The sequence below is a fragment of the Chamaea fasciata genome, unplaced genomic scaffold, assembly GCF_029207755.1.
Source record: "Chamaea fasciata isolate MVZ Bird 193981 ecotype frontalis unplaced genomic scaffold, bChaFas1.0.hap1 SCAF_14, whole genome shotgun sequence".
Classification (NCBI taxonomy): Eukaryota; Metazoa; Chordata; class Aves; order Passeriformes; family Sylviidae; genus Chamaea; species Chamaea fasciata.
The window spans coordinates 8,469,596-8,493,535 of NW_027094099.1; the positions used below are offsets into that span (position 1 = coordinate 8,469,596).

The 23,940-nt window shown below is 45.7% G+C and overlaps 1 protein-coding gene across 3 annotated transcripts; it reads left to right on the top strand.

The window, feature by feature from the left end:
• Window positions 1-233: 233 nt before the first annotated feature.
• Window positions 234-21,688, top strand: GNB5 (G protein subunit beta 5). Of its 3 annotated transcripts, XM_066196749.1 has the most exons (12): window positions 234-252; window positions 769-880; window positions 4,769-4,905; window positions 6,440-6,481; window positions 7,226-7,302; window positions 8,797-8,929; window positions 12,494-12,637; window positions 15,658-15,749; window positions 15,871-15,919; window positions 18,399-18,495; window positions 19,455-19,621; window positions 19,927-21,688. In XM_066196749.1, the coding sequence occupies exons 2-12, from the start codon at window positions 769-771 to the stop codon at window positions 19,936-19,938; spliced, it is 1,062 nt and encodes a 353-aa protein (XP_066052846.1). In that variant the 5' UTR covers window positions 234-252; the 3' UTR covers window positions 19,939-21,688. The 3 variants fall into 3 exon arrangements, with proteins under 3 accessions (XP_066052846.1, XP_066052848.1, XP_066052847.1); XM_066196750.1 differs by lacking the exons at window positions 234-252; window positions 769-880 and adding an exon at window positions 1,229-1,261; XM_066196751.1 differs by lacking the exons at window positions 234-252; window positions 19,455-19,621; window positions 19,927-21,688 and adding an exon at window positions 18,906-19,228 and having other exon boundaries at window positions 640-880.
• The last annotated feature ends 2,252 nt before the right edge of the window (window positions 21,689-23,940 follow it).

Below are 23,940 nucleotides of genomic sequence, written 5' to 3' on the forward strand. Positions count from 1 at the left end.
AATGATGGAGTTAAGATGGGACTTAGTAAGCCTGGACAAGATCTGTCTTCCCAGTCTGATATTTTAAAATGCCATTGGGGTGACCGATGGCTTTTTTTTTTTTCTTTTTTTCCCCTTCTTTCCCCCACATTGTGCAACTTATACCAACAAGTTTAGGTATGCAGCAGAAAAAGTCATTGGTGTGTGTTTCTGGGGAAATGAAGCTTTGGGCTGTGAAGAGGGCCTGGGATATGTGTAGGAGCAGGGCAGGAGGTGAGGCTGGTCCCAGCTGCCAGTCTGGAGACCACTGGGGTGCCAGAGCAGGCTGGGCAGGGGGTGCTGGAGAGGGCAGGACAGGGGATGCTGGAGCGGGCAGGATCGGGGATGCTGGATCGGGCAGGACAGGGGATGCTGGAGCGGGCAGGACAGGGGATGTTGGAGCGGGCAGGATCAGGGATGCTGGAGCGGGCAGGATCGGGGATGCTGGATCGGGCAGGACAGGGGATGCTGGAGCGGGCAGGATCGGGGATGCTGGAGCGGGCAGGATCGGGGATGCTGGAGCGGGCAGGACAGGGGATGCTGGAGCGGGCAGGATCGGGGATGCTGGTCCCCACGGTGTGCGTGCTCAGGACTGACCTGGACGTCAGCGGGGAGGGGAGGGGGAGCCCGGGCCGGCTCCGGCGCCGTTGCTGAGGCAGCAGGAGCCGCGGCAGCATCCCCGAGAGCCGGGCTGGCAAACTCCTCCTCCCTCCCGATCTCATCCCCGCTCTCCCCGCTTCCTTTGCAAAGATGGCAACCGAGGGGCTGCACGAGAACGAGACCCTGGCATCGCTGAAGAGCGAGGCCGAGAGCCTGAAGGGCAAGCTGGAGGAGGAGCGGGCCAAGCTGCACGACGTGGAGCGTGAGTGGGGCCGGGCGGGCGCGGGCGGCGGGGCGGCCGCAGGGCCGGGAGCGCGGCCGGGCCCGGCCGGGAGCGGGGCCGGACCCCGCCGTGCCCCGGGCCGGACGCTGCCCTGCCGTGCTCTGGCTCCCGGGTGCGGGGCAGGGCCCGTGGGGCCGGGCAGGGCCCCGCAGCATCCCGGCCCCGCGGAGCTCCGGCCCGGCCCGGCGGGGCCGCGCTGCCTCCGGCGGGGCCGGGAGCCGGGCGGGGACCCTGAAACACCCTCGGTACAGCCCGGGATTCGCCCGCAGCCTTTGGGTGTACTGTCAGCAGCCAGGATGTACCGCAGCCATGTGGAAGTTGATGGGAATTTGCTTTAATGAGGCCGGGATTTCACCCGAGGTGTGGAAAGGCTTAAAAAGGAGCATTGTTTCCAAAAACAGCTCCTCTGCCCCCCTTCCGCCAGGGAAACAAGTTGCAGGGATGCAGTGCTGATTCAGAGGTGCGGGTGAGTCAGTGCTGGAGCTGTCAGCGTGTAACTCACCGTTACCAGCTGCAGCTTCAGGATCCAGGGGTAACCCAACAGGAATGCGATGGATAGAGCTCAGCCCGGCCCTCCCCCTAGCCCCCTCCCCATTCAGGAAAAAGAAGCTCACCTTATGTTAATGGAGCTTTTTAAATAGGTATTTACAAGTCCCGAGATATAAAAAAATCCCTGTATTATCATTATTTCATTTTATAAATACAATGATACACTGAAGGCGCTTTTGCTTGTTTGTTTGCTTTTGAGTTTGTTTGGGGTTTTTTTTTGAAAACATGTCAGTTACTGTTTCCATCTGAAATCATGTAGCTCACTCAATTAGTAATATTAGTGGGTCATTAAAACTTTTCTTTCATGTGTTTTGATGCCTTAAGCATTGAAAAAGGAATCTGAGCTTGTATCCAGTGACTTAGTTCTTAGTGTTTTGTAAGAATGAGGGACTGAAAAACACTTGATTTCCAGGTTGGGAAGGATTACAATAAAATATGTATATTCTGGAATAGATAGAGCATTTTCTTGTCTAAGTTAGACAATCATGTTATATGAATGTCCTGTTAATCAGAATTGTTAAACAAACAGAGATGTCCTCATTACAGAAACATTACCATAAATCACCATATTCCTGTAGTATCATTTCTGTATCAGAAGTGGCAGGGTCTTTATTTAACAGACTTCTTAAACATATTATTAAACCCATTTTTGCTCACAAAGTTTTACCTATGATTGCAGTGGTACTGTAACTGTGTGTGTCATTGATAGTCATGGGATATTCTTTGTCATATGTAAAATCTGTAAATTTCCATTGGAAAGCTGTGTTTACAAAGCCATTACAGCATTTCTAGGACAAAAGTGTTATGCTGCTGTAGAACAGTGCTCTCTTATGATATTTTATATCATTGATTCTGTATCAGAGCTTTTTTACACCTAAATAATTCCCAATTACTATTTCTGCAGAGTTTGTAAGTTTCAGAATAAGGCATCATTTTTGGTTTTTGCTTGGTTGGTTGATTTGGGGGTTTTTTTTCCTTCCTAATCTAAAATTGTATCTTTTGCATTTTTTTGCTTGGATCGTGACTTTCCCTCTGTGGTTCTCAAAACAAACAGCTGGCTGAAATAGGATTGCCCTTATTTGTTCAATTGATTCTGAACAGCAGCTCTCAAAAATGTGCATAGAAAAAGGAAATGCCAAACATGCATTTTGATTTGCAGTCTTATAATTTTAAGGACTCAATTCAAGAGCTTAAAATTTTAGGTGTAGTAAAAGCTTGTTCTGTTTGTGCGATCCATGAATTTTTAAGGCCAGGGAGACCATTAGGCCCAACACAGAAAAGATCAAAGACCCAAGAGTATCTGCATCAATTCCACACCTCTTGTTCAGGCCAAACAATATTTTTAAGATAAATAGGCAGTTTTATTGGACCTCTGTAAAACTACTCAAGCTATTTACTGGCTTTAGCTGATCTGCTTGTCTGAGTGCATGATTTTTGACTATCTTTGGACAATATTGGTGAATGCTTAGAAAGAACTATCTGACTCTCAAACCTGTGCTAGGCGGAAGCAGGATTATTGTGGCTGTGGTTGGAGATAAGTGTCCTCAGAGAATCAGTGAGGCTAAACCAGACAATTTCACAGAGTCTCAGCTGCATCGACATAATGGAAACAGTTTGTCCATTGTCTGTGAAACATTTTTTTTTTTCAGATGTATTCTGGACACAAGCCTCTTTCCAGCTGCCATAATAACCTCCTGTCCCATGTTTTCGTGTCTTTTGATTGTTTCATTTGTCAGGTTTCTATGGGCAGTAGTAGGGGGAATGTGTCTTTTCCCCAGTGGGTTTATATGGTACTTTCTCAGAAACTTGCTTCTGATTTATGGACAAATCGTGAGGAATGGTGGACAGCGCTTGTCCCCTGACTCAGGGAGACGGGATGAGCAGAGATTTCAGCTGAGGCCATTATTCTGGCACAGCCTGTGGGGCTGGTGCTTTGAAAGATAACTCTTGAAAAGGTAATCCACTAGAAATCAGTCTCTGCCTTGGGCAGAAATTGCTTCACTGACCCTGTGCCAGGAAATGATCTGTAAGTTCAGGATGCCTGCTCTCACTGTCACAGCCCTTCCCAGCCTGTGAGCTTTCTTGCAGCCCCAGAAAAGTGATGAAAGGTGAAGTAGTAAGGCAGCTCCAAAGCACCACCTGCCAAGGGAGATGTGGAGCTCAGTCTCCAGCAGGGCAGTGATAAGCTCAAGATTTCCTCTTCCAGCTCATTAAAGCACGTGAGCTTCTCCATTTATTTCAGAAGTTTGAGTCAAGCATTGTCCCCACGGCCAACAGCAGCTGGATCATCTTAGGTTTTGGTGTGGACAACCACACAGCACAGGAAGTGCTGGATCCCATCAGCTCTTCTCTAGACAGAGTAATTTTTAATTCTGGTGCCAAGTCTCCAGCCTCAGGATCTCTACTCTGCTGTGGGACTTCAACTAAGTCTGTGTGAAGAGCTGCCCCTGGGTGCCAAGACACATCATGGCCCTACTCAGCTGCACACTGGATGAATGCGCTGGAGCAGAGCAAATAGGTTTCCTCAGATGACACTTTCTCCCAGACATTTACAGGTGACCCCAGCTTGAGGCATCAGGGTTATATGAGAGACCTTTTAGTTGTGTCAGCTGCACGAATTTTATGTCAAAGTCAGTTTGCAAAACAGAAACGTGAATTTGTCGGGTTTTTAAGAATATCAGCTGAAAGTACTGCTATTAAAAGAGATATGGAAGAACTGGCTTCTTCACTAGAGGATTCTGCTCAGGAAAGTTGCTTGCGTGCCCTCTGTTACCCCCTTTTGTAGAAGGGACATCCTTGACGTCCATAGTTCCTGTTGGAAAGTTGGATAGTGCACTCAACTGTCCAGCATCCTGCTCACTCCGAGCTGTGTCCTGGCCACCAGAAGGGATGGCACAGCAGTCACCAGTGCCAGTGGCCAGTACCTGTACCCCACTGCACCACCACAGTGCTGACAGCCAGCTGCAGCTGGGAGTCTCACATCCAGAACTGTTTGTCCACCTTCAGGCCTGAGGATTTCCCAGTAAAGGGGGGCAAAGGGGTAATCTGTTTTCCAGTTATACTTGGGTGGGATGGCCTGTAAGAGCTTCAGCTGCTGCATCCCTGCAATTCAACCCTGAGTGAATTCATCTTTGTCTTTATCTGGTGAATATGTTCCTATGCCACCCACCTTGGTGTTAACCACCTGCCAGCCCTGAAGCATCTTGCACCATGGACTCAAACTTCATGGATTAATCCCTCCAGAGGCATTACTCAGAAACAGATATTTGCCAGGGCAGAGCTTTGATGAAGGGCTCTCTAACCATCAGCTGTTTGCAGTTCATCAGGTGGCAGAGCGTGTCGAGGCACTGGGACAGTTTGTGATGAAGACCAGGAGGACCCTGAAGGGCCATGGAAACAAAGTTCTCTGTATGGACTGGTGCAAAGACAAGAGAAGAATTGTGAGCTCTTCCCAGGTATGCTGTTGGGCAGATGTTTTTCTGAGGTCCTGTTGAGCACTATACAAATCTTCTGGCTGTGCTGTGTGCCACTCTTAGCAGATAATACCTGGGATTATTGTAAATGTTTTCAAGATGTCCTGAAAGAAGTTCATTGGGAATGTATTTGTTTAGAGAGTGTAAATCTAACCTTTTAATCATTGGTACACCTCTTGTAGCTAATACCCTAAATATTTCTTGTCCAGTCATACACAGATTTTCCCATATTCCCCTCCTACAATAAAAAAAATAGACCCATGCGAGGCTACATCTCTTAACTTGTTCTTTACCGATTAAATACTTAGCAAAATTTTAGGTTATGTGTTCAGAGAAAATAATCAGGAAAAGAGAAGAGAAATGTTGATTCTTTAAGAGATTTCTATGCACAGAAATTTCTTCTTCTGTCTGTATGATTGATATGACCTTGAAAGCCTCAGACATCCTGCCAAAATTACTGCATTTAGTTGGGCATTTTGAGAAACAGCCCTAACACCTGCTCAAGACCAGTCTCATAAGCTGGAGGAGGTAATGAGATAATTACTTTCTAGATCCCCTGGTTCGTCCTGAGCCCAGTATGGCAGTGAGTGAGCTTGCTGCATCTCACAGCTGTTCATTGACCTACATGAAATCTGTCAGGGGTCTCACTTGAGGGATAAAAATAGACAATCTGCATTGCAAACCACCTTCACTTACTGTGAGTTTTTTACCATTCATGGTGATCTCAACAAAGAGAATATTTTAAATATTTAACGTCACATTTTAAAAGTGGTTAAAATGTTAGTGTGTAGATCAGAAAACTGAGCGGAAAGGTTGAAATGCACTTTTTACTCTTATTTTAAGAACTGTGTAAGTCCAGGTGCAGAAGCAGTTGTTGCTCAGTAATAAACATTTCACTTTCATGATGCAGGAAGGATAACAATATGATGTGCATAAGGCAAAGTAGCTGGCACGAGTGTAGCTGTGTACACCAAGTGGTTGTGCTGCTCTCTGTGCAAGGTTCTATGATGGCTATTCAGCTGGTTGTATAGTGGATAATTGAAGGTGAAGTAAGTGTAGTGACAAGTAAAGGGAAAACCAGGATCAGACTGGACAGGGAAGATGAATAAACAGTGCAATATCCATAAACAGTCAAGTGAGGCAAGTGAGGGCTTACAGGTGGCAGTTCCTGAGGAGATGGCCCCGTCCATGGCATGTGCTGCAGGTGAGAGGAATACTCATGAAACCATTGAGAGGGAAGAGAAGAAAACTGAAAAATAAATTGGTCTTTTAATCAAACATGAGTCGTCTCAGTGAGGAAGAGATACACTTCTCTTGTGGTAGATACAACAACACTACTGAGAAGTGTCTCCTTGGTGCTTCACTGTGACCACTGTGCTGTTGTTAAGATGGAGACAGAAGGACATAACAGACTGGGGAGAGGAAATGAGCAGCAGAGTTTTCTCCAAGCTGGGAAACAGGCTTGCAGCCACATCTCTGAAGGCCTCAGTTTCTCTTTCTCTGTGCTTTCATTTAGGATGGGAAGGTGATCGTGTGGGATTCCTTCACTACCAACAAAGTAAGTGAAACTTCAGCAAAATTCTGTGCCTACGGCAAAGGACAGTGGGATGAGGTGAAGGGCTCACAGGTGTCACTGGAGGCAGTGGAATAATAGGATAAAATGCAGATTTCCACTAGCACCCCAAAAGCAAGTCACATCCCTTGACCTGTTTCTGATCAAAGTCTGTGTCAGGGCACTGGGGTTTGTAATGATCTCCAGTGGGAGGCTCTGATCCAACCTCTTTGCTCACAAGGGAGGCAAAGCCCAGCCAGCCAAACAGGGGAACTTTTCCTGGTCATCCCTGTATCAGGTGCTGTGTGTGATCACTGAGGACCCTTCAGCTGTGGTGTTCACTGTGAAATGGTGCCACTGCTCCTCCAAGCCCTGCTTGGGCTGCCTCGTGGCACCCTGTGCCACACAGATGAGGAAATACTATTTGTTTTTCACTCACTTTTACATATGCAGCAGTGGGGGCCTTTCACAGCATTGGATGACCCAATAAAACATGCTCTGTGATCAGTTTGGGGCTCGTAAATAAGATGTAAAATGTCAGAGAAAGACTGACCATCCTCCTGCTGCTCTGCTGCCTTCTGCAGCCAGGCTTGTTGACTTACATGTGAGTTATGGTTGGGGGAAACATCTATACCTTGCACTGACCCTAAGGATGTCCCCCAGAAATACCGAAGTTACTGCTCCCACTGTTTTCCTTGCATGGGTTAGCGGGGCAGTGAGGTCCCAGTCTGATGGGATGCTGTGTTTCAGGAACACGCTGTGACGATGCCCTGCACCTGGGTGATGGCGTGTGCATATGCCCCATCTGGATGTGCCATTGCCTGTGGGTAAGTTCCCAGCTTCCACAGCAGCTTACACAGAGAAGTTGGATTTGTTGCAGTGTCCTGGTGGCTTCAGAAGCTGACAGAAATATGTGTGCTGTGACTGTGGGTGGAAGGTCTACATTCAGTGCCGCTGATTCTATTTCCATAATGGCTTGTACATATTATCTCCACTGACTTCAGTGCAATAACATTTGTTGTGTAAGCATGGAAAATAATCCTCTTTCAGCATTTATATCATGAGTTAGGAATTCCGCATGCATGCAACTTCCTTTTCCAGTGTGGTTATCTATGTTGGATGTATTTCCTAAGGGAAAGAGGTTTTAATTATGTTTTTACTTTGTGCTTATTTTTTAATGACATAGAGGTTGATCATTAATGATTACCAGTATGTGAATAGATCTTGCTAAGATGGGATGGGGAGAAGTAACCCCATCCTTGATAATCTTCAACAAGTTTTCTGAGGGGTCAGGTTTGAAAAAAATAAGTTTATATAGGGGAAAAAACAAAGAAATGTAATGTTGGCAAAACATCTTGTATGAAGGGACTGGGTGTTTCAGACAGACCACCAAGCTTGGGGTGAGAGAAAGAAACAAAGGGAGTCTTAAGTGTGCAGCTTGCAAATCCAGAAAAGAAGCAGAGAAGCAGACTCTGTAATTGTGGAAAGAAGTCTTGAAGCTGTGCTTTTTACTAGAACCTGAAGAACGACAAGCAAGCTCTGTCTTTACACTTGTAGCCGAGACAGGGAGTGCATGTATACATTGCACCTAATTCTGTATTTCTGTTGTGCTGTCAGTTAAGTGCCATGCACACAATGTAAGGCACAGAACCAGCAACTGCTGGTGTACCATGATCCCAGGGACCAGGGCAGGACTGATCTACCACGGCTCTAGGAAAGGGTCAGATGTAAGTCCTACCCTTTAGAAGTGAGTCCTAGGTCTGACACAGCTTAACTGGTGCAACTATCCAGGAGGGGAACAGCAGCTACAGAGGTCAGTGCTTCTGTTGCCTTTTTTTCCAAATTCTTCTAAAGGTTTTGTCTTCACACCCACTACTTGCTATGCTGCTTTTGCTATAGGAGCTAGGTCACATTTGTTAAGGTAGGTGTATAATGATGCTGAAATTGTGATCTTTGCAATGGCAGATGTCAGCAGAAAAACGGCAGTTTGGCTGTGTGTGAAACATTAACCCTGAGGTGGCTGCTGTCACCTCCCAGTTTATACTTTCGTGAGGTTTCATTCAGTGCCATTTATAAACTCGATAAGGGTGAAAAATACTGAGGCGCAGCTGTTCAAGTTCTGTAAAGCAGCCAGGCTGGTGAGGCAGCTGGGGCTTCCCTGCACAGGGAGATCCCACACAGCACAATACAGGGAAGTCGGTACTTGTAAGGGTTTGGCAGCACAGCACTGACAGGTGGTGTCCTTATCACCACTCGCCTTTTGTCGTTGCAGTTTTAACCAGTTTTCCTCTCTCTGTTACTGCTATTATTACTCTCTTCAGTGGCCTGGACAACAAGTGTTCTGTGTACCCTCTGACATTTGAAAAAAATGAAAATATGGCTGCAAAGAAGAAATCTGTTGCAATGCACACGAACTACTTGTCTGCCTGCAGCTTCACTAACTCAGACATGCAGGTAAATGTGCTCCCTACCTGCTGCTCACCATCACCTAACACGAACTGCACTCGGGGACAGTGCACATGTCCTTCCTTGCTCCTGGGGCACCCGGGGCCATGTCCTGCCCCCACTGGGGCTGCTGGAGCACCCTCACAGGGGACAATGAAGGTGCTGTAAAAGCTGCTGTAAGGAAATGCTTGTCACAGCCCATGGCCAGGCTGTCCCTGCAAAGGCCTGTGGCTTCTGCAGAGGGAGCTCGCTGGTACCTGTATGTTCTTTGCTCCCCAGTTTGTGCTTTTAGGAGCCCAGACTATTGCAAATAGTTAAAACTACAGTGCAGCCAGGGCTGGTTTGGGTGCTGTGCCAGCTGGTGGTGACTGTGTTGTTTGCCTGCTTTGTCCCGGACATCCGGCAAAATCTGCTTTTGCTTTTATTCAGAGTATTTTTTATTTGCACCAAGTGATACAATGGAGCCTGAGGATGGCCCTGCAGGGCCATACCTGTTGTCTGTTCACACAGTGCTGTGTCCCCTCCAGGGAAGGGAGTAATGCTGTTCCCATCTCACAGGCAGTGGGGTGGAGCACAGAGGCCCACAATGGGAGGTGATGGCAAAGCCAGGAACTGAATGCAGATCTTCTGAGACCAAGCCAGCCTTCCTTTCTATTGAATATCTCAAAGATCTCTTTCTCTAACACAGGAGATGATGAAAGGAGCCAGGATAATCCCCTTGTCCTCTCTGGTTTCTGAATTTAATTAAAGTTCTTCTCAGTGCAGCTCTGCAGCAAAATAAGTGGCAGAATGGAGCATTTTTATAGCTCTCAATGTCAATAGAGCTGCTGGAAAGGGAATACCACGTCCCCTTCTTCCAGATATTTGGAGCTCTTCTGAAGGAAATATCAGCTCTCATTGCTGCTATTTCAGAACATGTGAAGCCGAGAGTATGTTGTTGTTTGTCGCTCTCTGGTTTCTGTAATGACTCTGAGGTGCTAATTTAAGTCCATTGCCATGGAAACAAGTGGTGGAGGTACCCAGCACTCAGGCTTGCTTAGCCCCGACCTTCCTGTGCAGAAGCCGTGTGGAATTAGAGCAGTCTAAATTAAGTGGAATGTTTTTGATGAGATATAAACCCAGTTTTCTCTTTTCTTGACTACCTAAATGATCAAATCCTATGACAGGAAAAATAGCAATTTATTTTTCATAGTGAAAAAGAAAGAAAAGTTGGGTCCTTTTCTTCCGTATTAAGTACAGCAAACTGCATTGATATTGAAGGTCATGTATTTCTCTTGTTAAGTTGTATCACGGTGGATTTAGGTGCTTTCTATTTAGTGAGTCAGAATTTTTTCTGAAGTCTTTAAAAAGAAATTTTCTTGTGATTGCTAGGCTTGTAAGTGATCATTTATGGCTCTGCATGTTATTGTTCAAACAAATACAAGCAACAGGTTGGCCAAGCTTCTCTTAGGACACTGTTATGTAGCAGACCCTAGAGAATCCCAGATTTCTTATATTTTTTTTTTATTTATATAAAGGCCTCAGAATTAAAACTATTCCTAATCAAAACTATTCAGTAACTCTGAGGGTGCAGTGCAACAAGTACATTGTGCAGGAGCTTTCCCAGCTGTGTGCAGAGCAGCTCTGCTCTCCCTCTTTGCATCAGGAGGGATGTGGTGCCATGCTGGAGCAGCTCTAGCATGAGGTGGAGGTGTCCCCCAGCCCAGGGTCCCCACAGCTCCCACTGCTAGGTGCTGCCAGGGCTGCAGCTCTGCCCTGACTGCTGTCTTAAACTACAGCTCACTTTTCCCACAGAGGTGTGGGAGACTGAGTAGGAGTTTAGGGTTTAGTGTGCTCATGGGCTTTGGGCATTGCAGTGGGAAGAGAGGAGATCTGGGAGTGGCTCATCGTGGGTTAGAGTCATTCCCATGCTGTGTGGGTGCTGAAAAAGGGGGTCTCACCCTTGCTCCTCATTATGTTCCCACATGGGCCCTGAGCTGCAGGGCTGGATGACCCGCCCACCTTGTTCTCAGTGCCCCAAACCAGTCCTGCTTGAGAGAGCCTTCCCTGCCTCAGTGAGCAGAGAGCCAGGGAGCCTCACTTCCTAAATTAGGTATCTGCAGTTCTGTGGTGTGATAATGCTCCCCACGTGGCAATGCTCCATGTGTATTAATAGCAACAGTTAATTGGGATCTCAAGTGTTTTGCATAGGGCAGGCAGCCATGCTCCCAAGTGTGGCAGGGCTGAGGAGCAACCTTGAAGTTGAGTCCATAACATTTCTCTTTAAGCATTAGCTGGAGCTCTGGGTTGCCAACAGACCCTTCCCTTGCACCTTTAGCCACTCCTATTCCCTTCGTTTTCCCTTACACAGTGTTACAAGAGTGGATCCTCAGAGCTGAAAGTCTTCATTCCTCAGCCAAGTACAAAATTCCCCAGAACAAGGAAGTTCATTGATCCAGGCTCAAAAGCTGGCCAGGAAGACAAGTCAGGACTTTCTTCTGCTATTATCATCTGAGAGCATTAGCATCTCTGCTGCAGGATTTAGAACAGTCTGTTCTGCAGCTTTGCAGACCTCTGTTTACGGGAAGAATTTTTGGAGCATCTGTCAAACATGTTCAGTGTTTAACCTTTATGTGACTCTGTGAATGGTTTCGTGACTGTGTGATCATTTTCTTCTTGAAGAGAATTTTGTTTTTAACTTGTAACTACCCACTGGGATCACTTGAGTTTCCTCACCAACCATGAGAAAAACCCGTGTACAAAACTGAGAGCCCTCCTACGTTCACCCTTGCTTCCTTCCACACCAGTGTGCAGGGACTCTTTCAACCTACAGAATTTGTGATTGCATAACAGTTTCGGGTGCCAAGGGGAAATTTTGAACAATTGAGCATCATCAGGATTTAGCCACAATAACAAGCTCTGATCACATGTGCTTTCTACAAGTACTGTAGCAGATGGGAAGCTTTGAGCTATGCTCAGTCAGTGTATGTTCCAGCCCTTTCACGCACAAATGGTTTAGGACAAGTGGGAGCTGATGGACTTATCAAACAACTGTCTAGACAGGCTTACTTCCCTTTCAGAAAATCCATGTCTTAAGCCAAATTAATTTGGTTTAACCTGACTATTTCAAGCAGAAGGAAAAAAAAATGGAGAGTTAAACAGGTATACTTAACTCCAAGAGTTCGTCCATTTACTTGGGTTGAATTCCAGCAGCCTAAATATGGATAGAGTAAAATACAGGGGCAGACAGGAATACCAGTATTGTTCTGCCTCCTTTTTAGAGACTATGAAAATTCCAGCAGATCCTTACTGCTGTCAGTTGTGCAAACCCCACCACACAAAAGGGACCATTATTGAAACATGGTGTAGATATAATGGTGTCCATACAGCTGTCCTTTCCACTCTACCTTTTTTCCTTAAAAATAAAAACCATAAACTGGACTTAGGTTCACATTGGGCTTATGGCTTTGATTTATTGCATAGTATTTCATTAAATTAAAGCTGTCCTTTGGTGTAGGATGTCAGTTGTTTCTTTGTGACCTGATGGTCATCTGCTGATTCTTGTATTATGACTTTTCTTCCTACATCCTATAGATCCTGACAGCAAGTGGAGATGGAACTTGTGCTCTATGGGATGTTGAGAGTGGGCAGCTTCTACAGAGTTTCCATGGCCATGGAGCTGATGTCTTATGCCTGGACCTGGCCCCTTCTGAAACAGGAAATACATTTGTCTCTGGGGTAAGCAGGAGCTTCTTCTCATAATATAAAACTAAGGAATACGGAAGTGAAAAGGCAGCAAAGTAGGAGGCTCACAATGTTGTTGAGAGAGTGCTGGAGTATATGTTGGATGCCCCAGTGAAATCCACTCATTGCAAGCACATTTTCCAAGCTGGAGCAAATTAAACCCCTGACTGTGGGGTCAAACCCACCCAGCCAATCTGACTGCAGTTCTGCTTACTTAGCAAGTTCCACCTCACATGAAAGCAATCCAGCTCGAGATCAAAACAATGCCTCTGCCAGGAAGGGGAAGGCTCAGAGTTAGAGCAGTGGGCTTCTACCACAGTGGAGGTGTGAGTCCCTGTGGGTGGGGGTCTGGAACAGCAGAGGACTCCCCACACTTTGCTCCTTCCCTGTGCCCAGCTCTCTGGAGCCAGATGGGGTGTGATAGGCATCAGGTTGTGCTCAGGGCATCCAAGTGGGGTTGCACATAACTGCGTGCCACTGTGTCCTGAGAGTCAAGGGTCAGCTTGGACATTGGCTAGCCAGTGCAAGTTGGAGCAGGGAGATGAGGTGTGGCCACATCTTCAGCTGTTGCTGAGTCCTCTGTGCCTTCCAGTGGTACCAGAGGCATTTAAAGCCCCTTCATCAGTCAAACACTCTGCTCCCTGTCCTGGCGCAGAGGAGCACACCAATCTCACTGGGGCTGCAGGACTAGACTGGTCTGGGAAAGTACCCAGGGCATCTTCCAAATCAGGTCCTGCTGCTGAGGGGGTCACTGTTTGCAGGCAGCTGAGCCGTTGGCACACAGTCTGGCAGTGAGGCAGGCCAGGCATGAAGGTGAGTGGGATGGGGCTCCACTCCTTTTCAAGGTGATCTTAGTCTTTCCCACATTAGAAAGTGAGTGTGCAGATGAGAGCTGGCAGGAGCTGAGGCTGGTTGCTACCTGTAACTTTGCTGAAAGTACCAGAAACTTTGCTGGTTTCTGAGCCCCACCAGTACTGGCCCGTGGTTGATCCTGTATTTGATGATGGAAATGGCCCTTGTGCCAGAGGGTGCCAACCATGGGTTAGGGTGCTCAGAGTCATGGTCGTATGCCTACACAACAAACCTGGACCTCTTCTGTTATGGCTCTTTTTATCAAATTTGGCTGGCACATCAGGAGCAGAGTCCAGCACACTGGCCCAGTTTGCCTGCTGGTAGCACAGCTGCTCTGAAGCGTGACTGAAAGCTAATTCCATCCAAGTGCATTACTTCTCTCGGGTTTTCCTGTCACCGAGCTTGCTTCCCAGAAAGGATAGATTCATTCTCCCTGGGAACAGCTCAGCTTATTATAGGGCAAGGAATCGCAAGCAGCTCTGGTACTGCTAAGAGAATATGTCACACTTTTGTTGATAGAACAGCTTGGGCATGTCTGTGCTTACAGCATTCTCTTAATTCATCACATGCAAAACACCACTGCGGTGAAGACCTGTTTTCCATCGTGTCAGTGCAGGTATAGGCAGAACAGTATGGAGGTATGGTGGCATAGAGAGATTCCCTGAATACTGTGCCTCTGTGGTACAGTAACCTTGAGCTGGAGTAAGCAATGTCAGTATGGCAGCATGTAGGCTGGGTGCTGTTACATTTAACGACTTAACTGAAAATTCCAGCCCTCCTGGGTAAGCTCAGGGCTGTGACCCAGGCTGTTGTGTTCAGTGCCTCTGAGCAAGGCTCCTCAGCTGAGTTGAGTATCAGTCAGGGAGCCCATCTCTCCACAGGTGGTGGCTGTTTTCTCCTTCAAAATCTTAGGAGTCAAAGCAGCAGCTTGTCAGATTGGTCTTGCCCCCAAACTCGCAGCAGGCTCAGTAAGAACAGTGCACATGGAAGCAATAGGAAGGACTGGGCTTGGGCTATGGTGGGGCTTGAAAGGGAAATATGCTGGGTCCAAAATATTCTCTATCCTGTTTGGTTTCCCCAATGCAGAAACCACCAACTGGTGCCAAGGAGAATTACATCTTTTAAATAATGACATCTTTACTACTAGGATTTCATTTTAACAACAGATTTTTTTAAAAAAAGAGAGAGAAATATGTGAATTGTGAAGAGACTGTTTAATTTAATTAGCTATCATATTTGATTAAAATAAATAATGTGTGGCACGGTCTGGTGGGCAGGGTGCTCTGGCTCAGCAGCAGCAGCAGCTACCTGGCCTGCCCTGTTCTTCCCACACAGCCTCAGAGAGGCTGAGCCCCTGCAGCTCAGCCTGCCTGCTCCTCAGCAGGGGCAAGTTTATTAAAATCTCCCATCACTCTTCAAAGCAAAGTCTGTGTTATTTTTCCTGTCACTACAACTGTGACAGCAGTGAGACATTGCAGCTGAGAGCGTGGCCCTACGGGTATGAGATGGTTCTTGCCCCAAGGACAGTGTAGACTACATGGGCCAAGCCCCTTGCCCAAAGAATTCAGGGTGCTGAGCACTGACTGTTGAATGATCCTTTCAGAGCACAGCTTGGAAGGGCAGGTTTTAGCTTGAGGATGAGATGAAGTGCTGCTATGCTGTTTTTCTCATCCCCACCACACCATCAAGCATGTGGGTGCAGAGCCCTGACAGGGGTTAACCCTGGTAGGAGGCTGGGAAAGAAACTCTCTGGATGCACTGATTTAATTTTCTCTTTCAGTGTATGAAAATAATTAGTTATAAAATGTTAAATGCTGGGTATTGTTTTTTATATTGATCATGTTAAGTGGTCAGGGAACAGGTCAGTTGTGCAGCTCTGTGGCATGGTGGGGCTGCAGACAGAGGTAGGGCAGCAGCACAAGCAGAGCAGGGCTGTGAGTGCAGGGCAGCTCCAGCCTTCATGAGGAGTTCTGATCCCACCTGCAACTGCACAGCTGAGGGTACCACTGCAGCCACTTCTGTGGCTGCTTGGCTGGTTAAATCCTCTCAGAGCTGTGATATTCAGAGCTTTTGAATGTAGTGGGCTTGATAACAAATATCAGGCACGTGAGGGGTGAATGTCACCATTTCCACAACTGAAATGATATTTTTTTTCTTCCTAGGGATGTGACAAGAAAGCCATGGTTTGGGACATGCGGTCTGGTCAGTGTGTGCAGTCATTTGAAACCCACGATTCAGATATCAACAGTGTCAGGTCAGTGTGTTTCTGGGAGAGGACACATTTGCAGTGTTGAGCAATGTGCTAATTCTATTTCTGAAGTCTGACCTCATCCAAGTAATGTAATGTGTTCTGGTCTTCTTTCACTTGTGCACAGATATTATCCAAGTGGAGATGCTTTTGCCTCTGGTTCAGACGATGCCACGGTATGTTAATTCAGCAACCTAATTTAGGAAAATTCTGTTCCTTCCCAAATCACGTTTTCCTAAAAGACTAGGTCATATCCACAGAGGACTTTTAGTGACTAAACTGGGCCTGTGACACCAAATTTGCAGAAATACTAATCCTGTAAGATAAGATATTAAATACCACATATAATGTTCTAGGAAAAATCACATAACACTGTAGGTCACTTCTGCAAACTTCTCTACAAGGGGTACTGTCCAAATATTCATTTCAGATTCTCTATGTCTGAAGTTTCATGACTAAAATTAGTTATCTTACTGGAAGATATTTGGCTTCACATAGCTCTTGGTCACAGCATGGGAGGAACCAGCTGAAATGCTGCAGCATGTGTCAGGAGGAGTAGCATGTCTCAGAAAGTAGAGGGGCCATGAGCCCAGGGCAGAGCAGGGCAGATGTGGGTAGCTGGCCTCTGCAGCCCCAGGGTGGCCTTGGCCACAGACATCTCTGTGGGCCCCGACTCACTGCCAACACTCTTCACTGCAGTGAGTCCCTGCATCCAGGTCATCCTAGATCACACATGGCCCTAAATGGATCTTATCTATGAGCAATCTGCTAGGAGGGGCTCAGAATGCATTGACAGGTAAATTTGATCAGCACAATGTGTACAAAATGCCATTTACCTCCTGCTGCCCTCTGCCCCTGAGTGATGCTCAGGACTGATGGCTCTCCCTGCAGCTGGTGTGTCCCATGGGGAACCAGGCTCTCCCCCACCACAGCCCTGCAGGGGCTGAGCTGGCAGTTCAGTGTAGCATGGCAGGAGATGATGGGGAGGCACCTGGCACCTTATTTCTTGTTTATTCAAACATCACACTGAGTCACCTGAAAGACTTTATCTAAAGTACTCTGCCCTCAGAGCATGTTTTGAGTCAACTCCAGTGCTAGCTAAACTCAACAGAAACATTCCTTTTGTCTTCATTGGATGTGGAGACATTCCAAGGCTCTTTGGAGAGAGTGAACCTCGATTTTATGTTTCAAAAACTGCAATTAGAAGTTAATACCTCTAGCCCTGTGGTGGGCCCAGTGGCTCTCTCCACACATGGATGCAGTACTGTGAGCTCTTGAGATGCTGAGGGACTGATACAGAGAACTTGTCCATCATTAAATTCCAGTGAAAACACTCTCTTTTAATGCCCAGTATCACAGGTTCTTAATAATTTTTTTCTTTTCTAACCATTCTTGACACCCCTGACTCAAGCAGAAGAATGGGAAATTCCACCTCTGTACTTTTGACAGAGGTTTTGGCAGTTTCCATCTACCTGATTCTTTAAATGAAGAAGTTTGTTTTTGCTGTGTTACGGGGTGGGATCCTTGACCTGATTTATTTACTTGGGGATTCTGAGGAACAGATAATCCTGACTGGAAGTAATCCATAAAAGCGTGCTCAGATGACAGTGTTGTCATCTGCAGTGACCCCAGCTCCCTGTCAGGACAGTCTGATGAAATTATTCATCTGTGTGGATCACTGGGAGACCTGGACTGCACATACCTGGCAGCTCCCCACTGCCCTGCAAATCAAACAGCCCCTTCTTTATGTGCAGACTTGAATACCAGCCATTTTTCAATAGTAAAGTCTTAATATTAGCAATCCCATCTTGCCAGTGTTTGCTTAAGCTTAACTTATTGAGGAGGGGTTTCAGTTCACATAGTTTCAAAAGTGCATTTTCATTTCAGGGCTAACAGACTGCCTTTCTGCATGGCAGTGAAGTCTGATACATGATTTCCATGTCAAACAAGCCAAATTTTGCTGGCAAATGATAAAAACAGGAAGTATAGGTTGTTAGAGGTGATTTGGAATTTTCCATGAGAAATGAAAACCAGAGATCTGCATTAAAATGTATTATTTCACTTGAATTATTTTCACGTAGGTTTTTCAAACAGAGAGGCCTCACAGAAGGGCAGGGACTGTTTGCTCTCCTGGCTTACTCAGAGCCAGGGCTACCACCTAGGCTCCTCTGTGCCACATGGTCTGTGCTCTCAACAGTGATTAGAGATTTGATCCCATCTCCCAGGCTCCAGCTGTGGCTAAACCGTTGTTTAAGAGATTGTCTCCACATGCACCTCCCCAGCAGCAGGATGCCCTGATAAGTACAAAACCACAGAGGGGAAGCAGGAGGGTGTGGGGATTCCAGTGGGTACTGAGACCCAAAGCCCACCACTCATGTCTTTGTAGGATAGATGGGAGGCTTAGAGAAGTGGCTTGAAAAAGAAAGTTCTTCCTGCAATGTATACAAAACAGCCTTGTGTTGCTTAGATCCCTGTTAGAGGATCCCAGTTACAGCAACCAGAAGCAGAAGGAAAGGAGGAAGCAGAAAGAAGCCAAGCAGCCGCTTTCTGTGATGTCTGTTAGCCTGCACTTCCCACTCCCATTTTTTCCAAATATTTTAGCCAGTGCTTCCAGCATTTACCGAGGCATGTGTGTTGGTTTTGTTTTAATCCTAGTGTCGTTTATATGACCTTCGTGCAGACAGAGAAGTAGCAATTTATTCCAAGGAGAGCATCATTTTTGGAGCATCCAGTGTGGACTTCTCTCTCAGTGGTAAGACTTGAACTTTGGAGGTTATCTTAGTGTTGAGATTTGAGGGGAGCTGTACATTCTTAAAAGTTATCAAAAGTAATAAGTACCAAAAGAAACATTTAATGTATGGAAGCGCTTTTTTTGCCTCTGTAAAAATAATTACTCTTTAAATAACCTAGCTGGCTATTGCTTCGTTGTAGTGATGAAAAGTATTTTCCTGGCCCTGCTGAAGGCAGGAAATATTTTGCCATTAACTACAGCTGGGCTAGAGTTTCACAATAATAATGAAAAACATTTCAAAGGCAACATGAAATGTAGCAAACTGTTAAGTGCAGTTGCATAAATAGTTTTTTAAAAGGATAACAAATGATTAATAGTAAAAGTATATCACAGGGGTATGAATAAAGAGACATTACCACTTTTCTCTACAGATGCTGAGACATAAGCTCGAGTCTTGTCTCTCCTGTCCCAGCACAAATGCAGAGCTCCCCAGTCACCCAGGGTGGGGGGTGAGTGGGTGGTGAATGAACTGCCCTCCTCCTGGAACTGAGGCAAACGTCTCTGTCATGGTCACAAGCACCACAGCTTGTCCCGTTGGCAGTGAATCACTTACCAAATTGCCTGTTAATCATTCAAGTATTTGTATTCAACTTCTTGTGTAAGGTCTGTGTAAATCATTATTATCCTGCAATAGCTGTTAAAGTGCTCCTCAGTCTGTCCCGATTGGAAGTCATCCCCGTCTCTAATAACTGAACACATTCTATGTAATTTAACTAAAATCTGCGATGGTTTTGACTAATCAGGTGTAGTTGTGGCAGCGTTTAGCAGGGACAGCTCAGCAGCAGGCAGGGCTGTCCCCGGGAGCACAGCTGGCCTAAGGGAAGCGGTGGTCACAGGGTGGGTGGTCAGTGTCCTGCAGGAGGCCCTGGCTGCAGTCAAGGCACGTTCAGCCCTCACCGTGTAAAATCTTCTCTCTGCAGGTCGCCTGCTGTTCGCGGGCTATAACGATTACACCATCAATGTCTGGGATGTGCTGAAGGGGTCCCGTGTGTCCATTCTGTTCGGACATGAAAACCGTGTCAGCACCTTGCGGGTCTCTCCCGACGGCACCGCGTTCTGCTCGGGCTCCTGGGACCACACTCTCCGAGTAAGTGCCGGGAGAACCTGCTTCGGGTGCTTCTTTCTTCAGTTGTTGAATAAAAGGGGGTGAGGAGGAAGGGTTGTTGGAGAACTGCTCTAGAGGAACTAAGGAAGGTATCAAACAGAGTAAAACACGAACAGCAAAGCCAAATAATAAATCGCCCACAAAGTGCTAGCAGAAGTGCTAAGTTTGAGCTTGCTGTTGGGTTACATGATATCATTGCTGCTGATACTCTGTACTGCTAATGTGCTCGCCCTACCAATGTTAATTTAAGGTCTGATAGGGGAGTTCAGCTCTCTCTCTTTCTACAGATCTGGGCGTAACCTGAGATCCCGTATGCAAAATCAGATGAAGACTGAAACCCTGGACTACAAAAACTGCATAAGAAGCCATTCCTCAAAATCAAATATTCACTGCAGCCCAAAAGAATGACACTCAACCCACAGATGAACACAACTAGGTAGAAAATGTAGTCTGCTTGAACACATAGCAAACATCAACTTGTAGTAAAATGAAATGTTTTAATTTTTTTTTGAAACTATATTCTTTTATTAGAATTAGTTTCATTATTTATAAAGGGACTTTTCTCCGAAGTCACCTGTATCATAGAATTGAGTATTTCAGTGCACATTATGTATTTATTTGCATGAATTTAGTTCCTTTTTAAACTAAAAAAAAAAAAAAAAAATCCTGGTTTTATTGGGATATAGCAAAAGGCTTTCGAAACATTCCGTAGTAGCATATTGAATTTTGGTGTTAAAAAATGGAGAGAGAAACAATTCTGATACTTTATGGTGGTGTTATGGATGACTGAACCTTTGTGGAAAGTAGAGGAGCAAAGGACCTACTGTGAAGGTACTGGCTACTGTCATAAAAATGTATTTTTTGTACAGAAAAGAAATCTCTTCAATCCCTGTTTTTTTCCTACTGTCTTTTTAGATAGAAATAAGTATTTCATCTCTGTTACCTGAATATACAGAATCTAAATATATACATACTGATAAACAGCAAAGAGGAGGGATATAAACATGATTTACATAATCATGAGGTAATACTTAACCAGTAGTTTCTTAGAAATTTTTAATTGTATCACTTGGTGAGTGAATTTTCTTTTACTTAAAGAAATACTACATGCTAAGCACTAAGGGATACTACACGCTAAGCATTAAGCACCATTATACTGATGGTCAAATCTTTTCCAAGTCAGTCATAGTCATTCTATGACCACGATTCTTCTTTGCATTTTGAGCAGTTCATACAACTTTGGCAAGGCAATGTAGCTTAAATGTATATTAAAGCAGTATATACCCATCTTAAGGTCCTTCTGTAATGTCAGAGCAGTTGTAAGTTCATGCAAATACAGGTCAAATCCTACAGTCCTTACTCTCACAGTCATCTCCCACTGCCATGGACATGGTTTTGTCATAGTTGGGCTTGAGAGTGAATAACAGCGAGCTGTTGAAAATCTGCTGTGAGCTACAGTCCTGCCAGTGTTTGATATTGTGCTGACCAGAGCATGTGAGTCCATCTGATCCAGGAGTTAACTGGTTTTCAGGAGAGCAGGACAGCTGGGCACATTGCTGGCACACCCAACCCTCTGTGTGAGCATGCCATACAGACTGCAGGACCACCCCACATAGAAGTGATGCTCTAGAATCAAGATTTAATCAGATAAAGGTGAGATACAATTAATGATAGAACCATTGTGAGATTATATCAGCATTCATACATTGAAAACTATTGGGACTAGAGTGTGTCAACTCTGCTCATACCAACAGGTAATGAGTCTCACCTGAGCACAGGCACATGGGGAGCAAAGAGCTGGAGTAATGCTGGGGACTTGCACAGCCTGGCCTTTGAAAGGCAGGTGGTGAGGTACAGCTCTGAATGTATCATATATATGATTTATATTTAGATTGGAACAAGAACAAACAAGCTTACTGGAATGAACCTGTTTGCAAGCTCACTGGTCACTGGAGTTTAATGATAACATCCTCATTCTATTTGCAAATGGTATTTTTTTACAATTATATAAAAATCATATTAGAAATAAAGTCTCCTCATCCATGAAAACATTAGGTTCTGTGAATCCATAACCAGTTAACCTAAAGACACTGATATTTATACCAGCCTTCCATCCCTAATGGAATAGGTCAGCTGTTTTCACTTGGAAAAGTCAACTCTGATGCTTTGCAATATTTGTGGCAAACTATCCCTGTAACAAACTGAATGCACTATGGAAATGTCATATAGAACTCACTGTGCAATACTGAGTCAATACACTGTACACATTTGATCAAAAGATTAATATTAATGTTTAGATAGTATTTATTGGCGAGATGTTTGTTTCAAACATAATACATTGTGTTGATACTTATAAACAGCCTAAATACAATAAATTGTATTTTACATATTGAGAACATGTATGTGGTAGTTTTTCCCATTGTGTAGGTATTTGTAATAGTAGCTATTTGGGATTCTTTTCTTTTTTTTTTTTTATATTCACTTTTTGTACCACACAGTTTCTTAAATGATTTCTCCTGCAAAAATCTCAGGTAAAATCCAGATCTGCCAGAAAATTACTTCTGGAACATCTTCTGGAAATACCCAAGGTGAGCCACAGCAAATGAGAGCGGGCAGCCCATGAAAGTACCTGAAATGCCATCTCAGCTCCCCCTGCATTCAGGAGGCCAGAATTCAGATTGTTGTCCCACTCAGAAGGATCACAGCTGATGTAATGTTTTCTTTCCAGATCCTTATTGCCATACCCAGGAAGGAACTGGAAAATGAAGAGTATGTTTTGTGGGAGCTCCTTGTGTTGCAGCAGGATGCCAGTGAAAAGTTGGCCACTGAAATTTTGTTGAGGGCCCAGGCTGTGACTTTTTGGGTAAACCAGATGTGCAGATCACCTGGAGGTGCAGCAGTTCAGCTTTCTGCCTTGTCAGGAGAGAACTGAGCTGTGGCCAGCTGTCCTTTCCACTTCAGTGCAGGTTTTACAGTCAGCCTGAAGGTGGCTGGTGGAAGTGCTCAGTTTAGTCACTGAAAAAACCACCTTCTTAATTTAGGTGCATTGTTTCATTTCCCCTTTTCTGAGGGCCTGGGGAAAGTGCTGAGCCAGCTTGTTCTGAGTGACATAAATGCCCAAACTGTCACCAGACCCAGTGAGAATGAGTCTGACGTTGCATCTTGCACTTCTGTTCTTGCATGGAGAAATGCTGTGGGTTTTGCACTTCAGGGCCACGGCCTTTGGACTTGTGTGGGGGGGTGCATGGGCTTTGCCACCTGTGAAAATCACCTCTTTGTTCCTGAGGTAATGGTGAAAACATGAACCAGGATGGGCCTCAACTTCCCATCAGATAAATGACACTTAGAGGAACAGGACACTGAAGTACCCATTGTATTTTTTACACACTAAAGGCTGTCCAGGGAGGCTTTGGAAAACCCAGCGTTTTGAAATATCCCTGTTGGTATGTCAAGCTATTTGTGTCAGAAACACCTCTATTCCATAAACGTGTGGAGGGAAGGGAGCTGTAGCTGGGGCCGGCACTATCAGACGGTTGTGTGCTGTTAAACAAAAATGCTATATAAACAGGAAGGGTGGAAAAAGGATATTGCTAGAGAAAGAGCAGCCTCTCCCTCTTGCACTCCTGCTGTGAGGAATGCAATAGGAAATTCTTGCCCCAGGATTAACAATCATAAGGAAAAATAGCTTTAAAAGCATGTACGTAAAGCTCTTGTGTAAAGTAAAGATCTCATTCCAGCCACTGCCCTAGCACATAAACAGACTGTATTTCCCTGCTTCAAAACAAAACAAAAGCCAAATACGGGGATGTAGAACTAAAGTTTGCCTTAGCAGGGACTCTAAGGGATCAGGCCAATTCTTGATAGCGATCTGAGAAATTGCAGCGGGATTGATTCCAGCCACCTATTTTTAGATTTTCTAATGGAGATGTAAAATGCAGACAGCTGTATCTCAAGATAGATGGAGTGAAGCCAAGGAGTCCTGTGCTGACGCGTTGGGCACCTTGAGCGGGCTGTGGGATGAGAGGTGAGAGCGTGCCGCGGTGCCAGGCAGCTGCGGCCTCTGCCTGCGCGGGCACAGCCGGGCTGTGCTGTGACACTGCGGGCACAGCCACGCTTTGCCGCAGGCCACCAGCAGCACCTCACCTGCAAACGGCACCGAGCAGGACGCACAAGCTGGGTGTACCCTGTGCCGGGCCGGCCACCGGGCTTGAGGTGGTATTTATGGGAGTCTCGATGGGCTGGGAAGCAGCTGGTGGTGCTCGGGCTGCCAGGGCACAGGGGAGATGTCCCGCCGGGCTGTG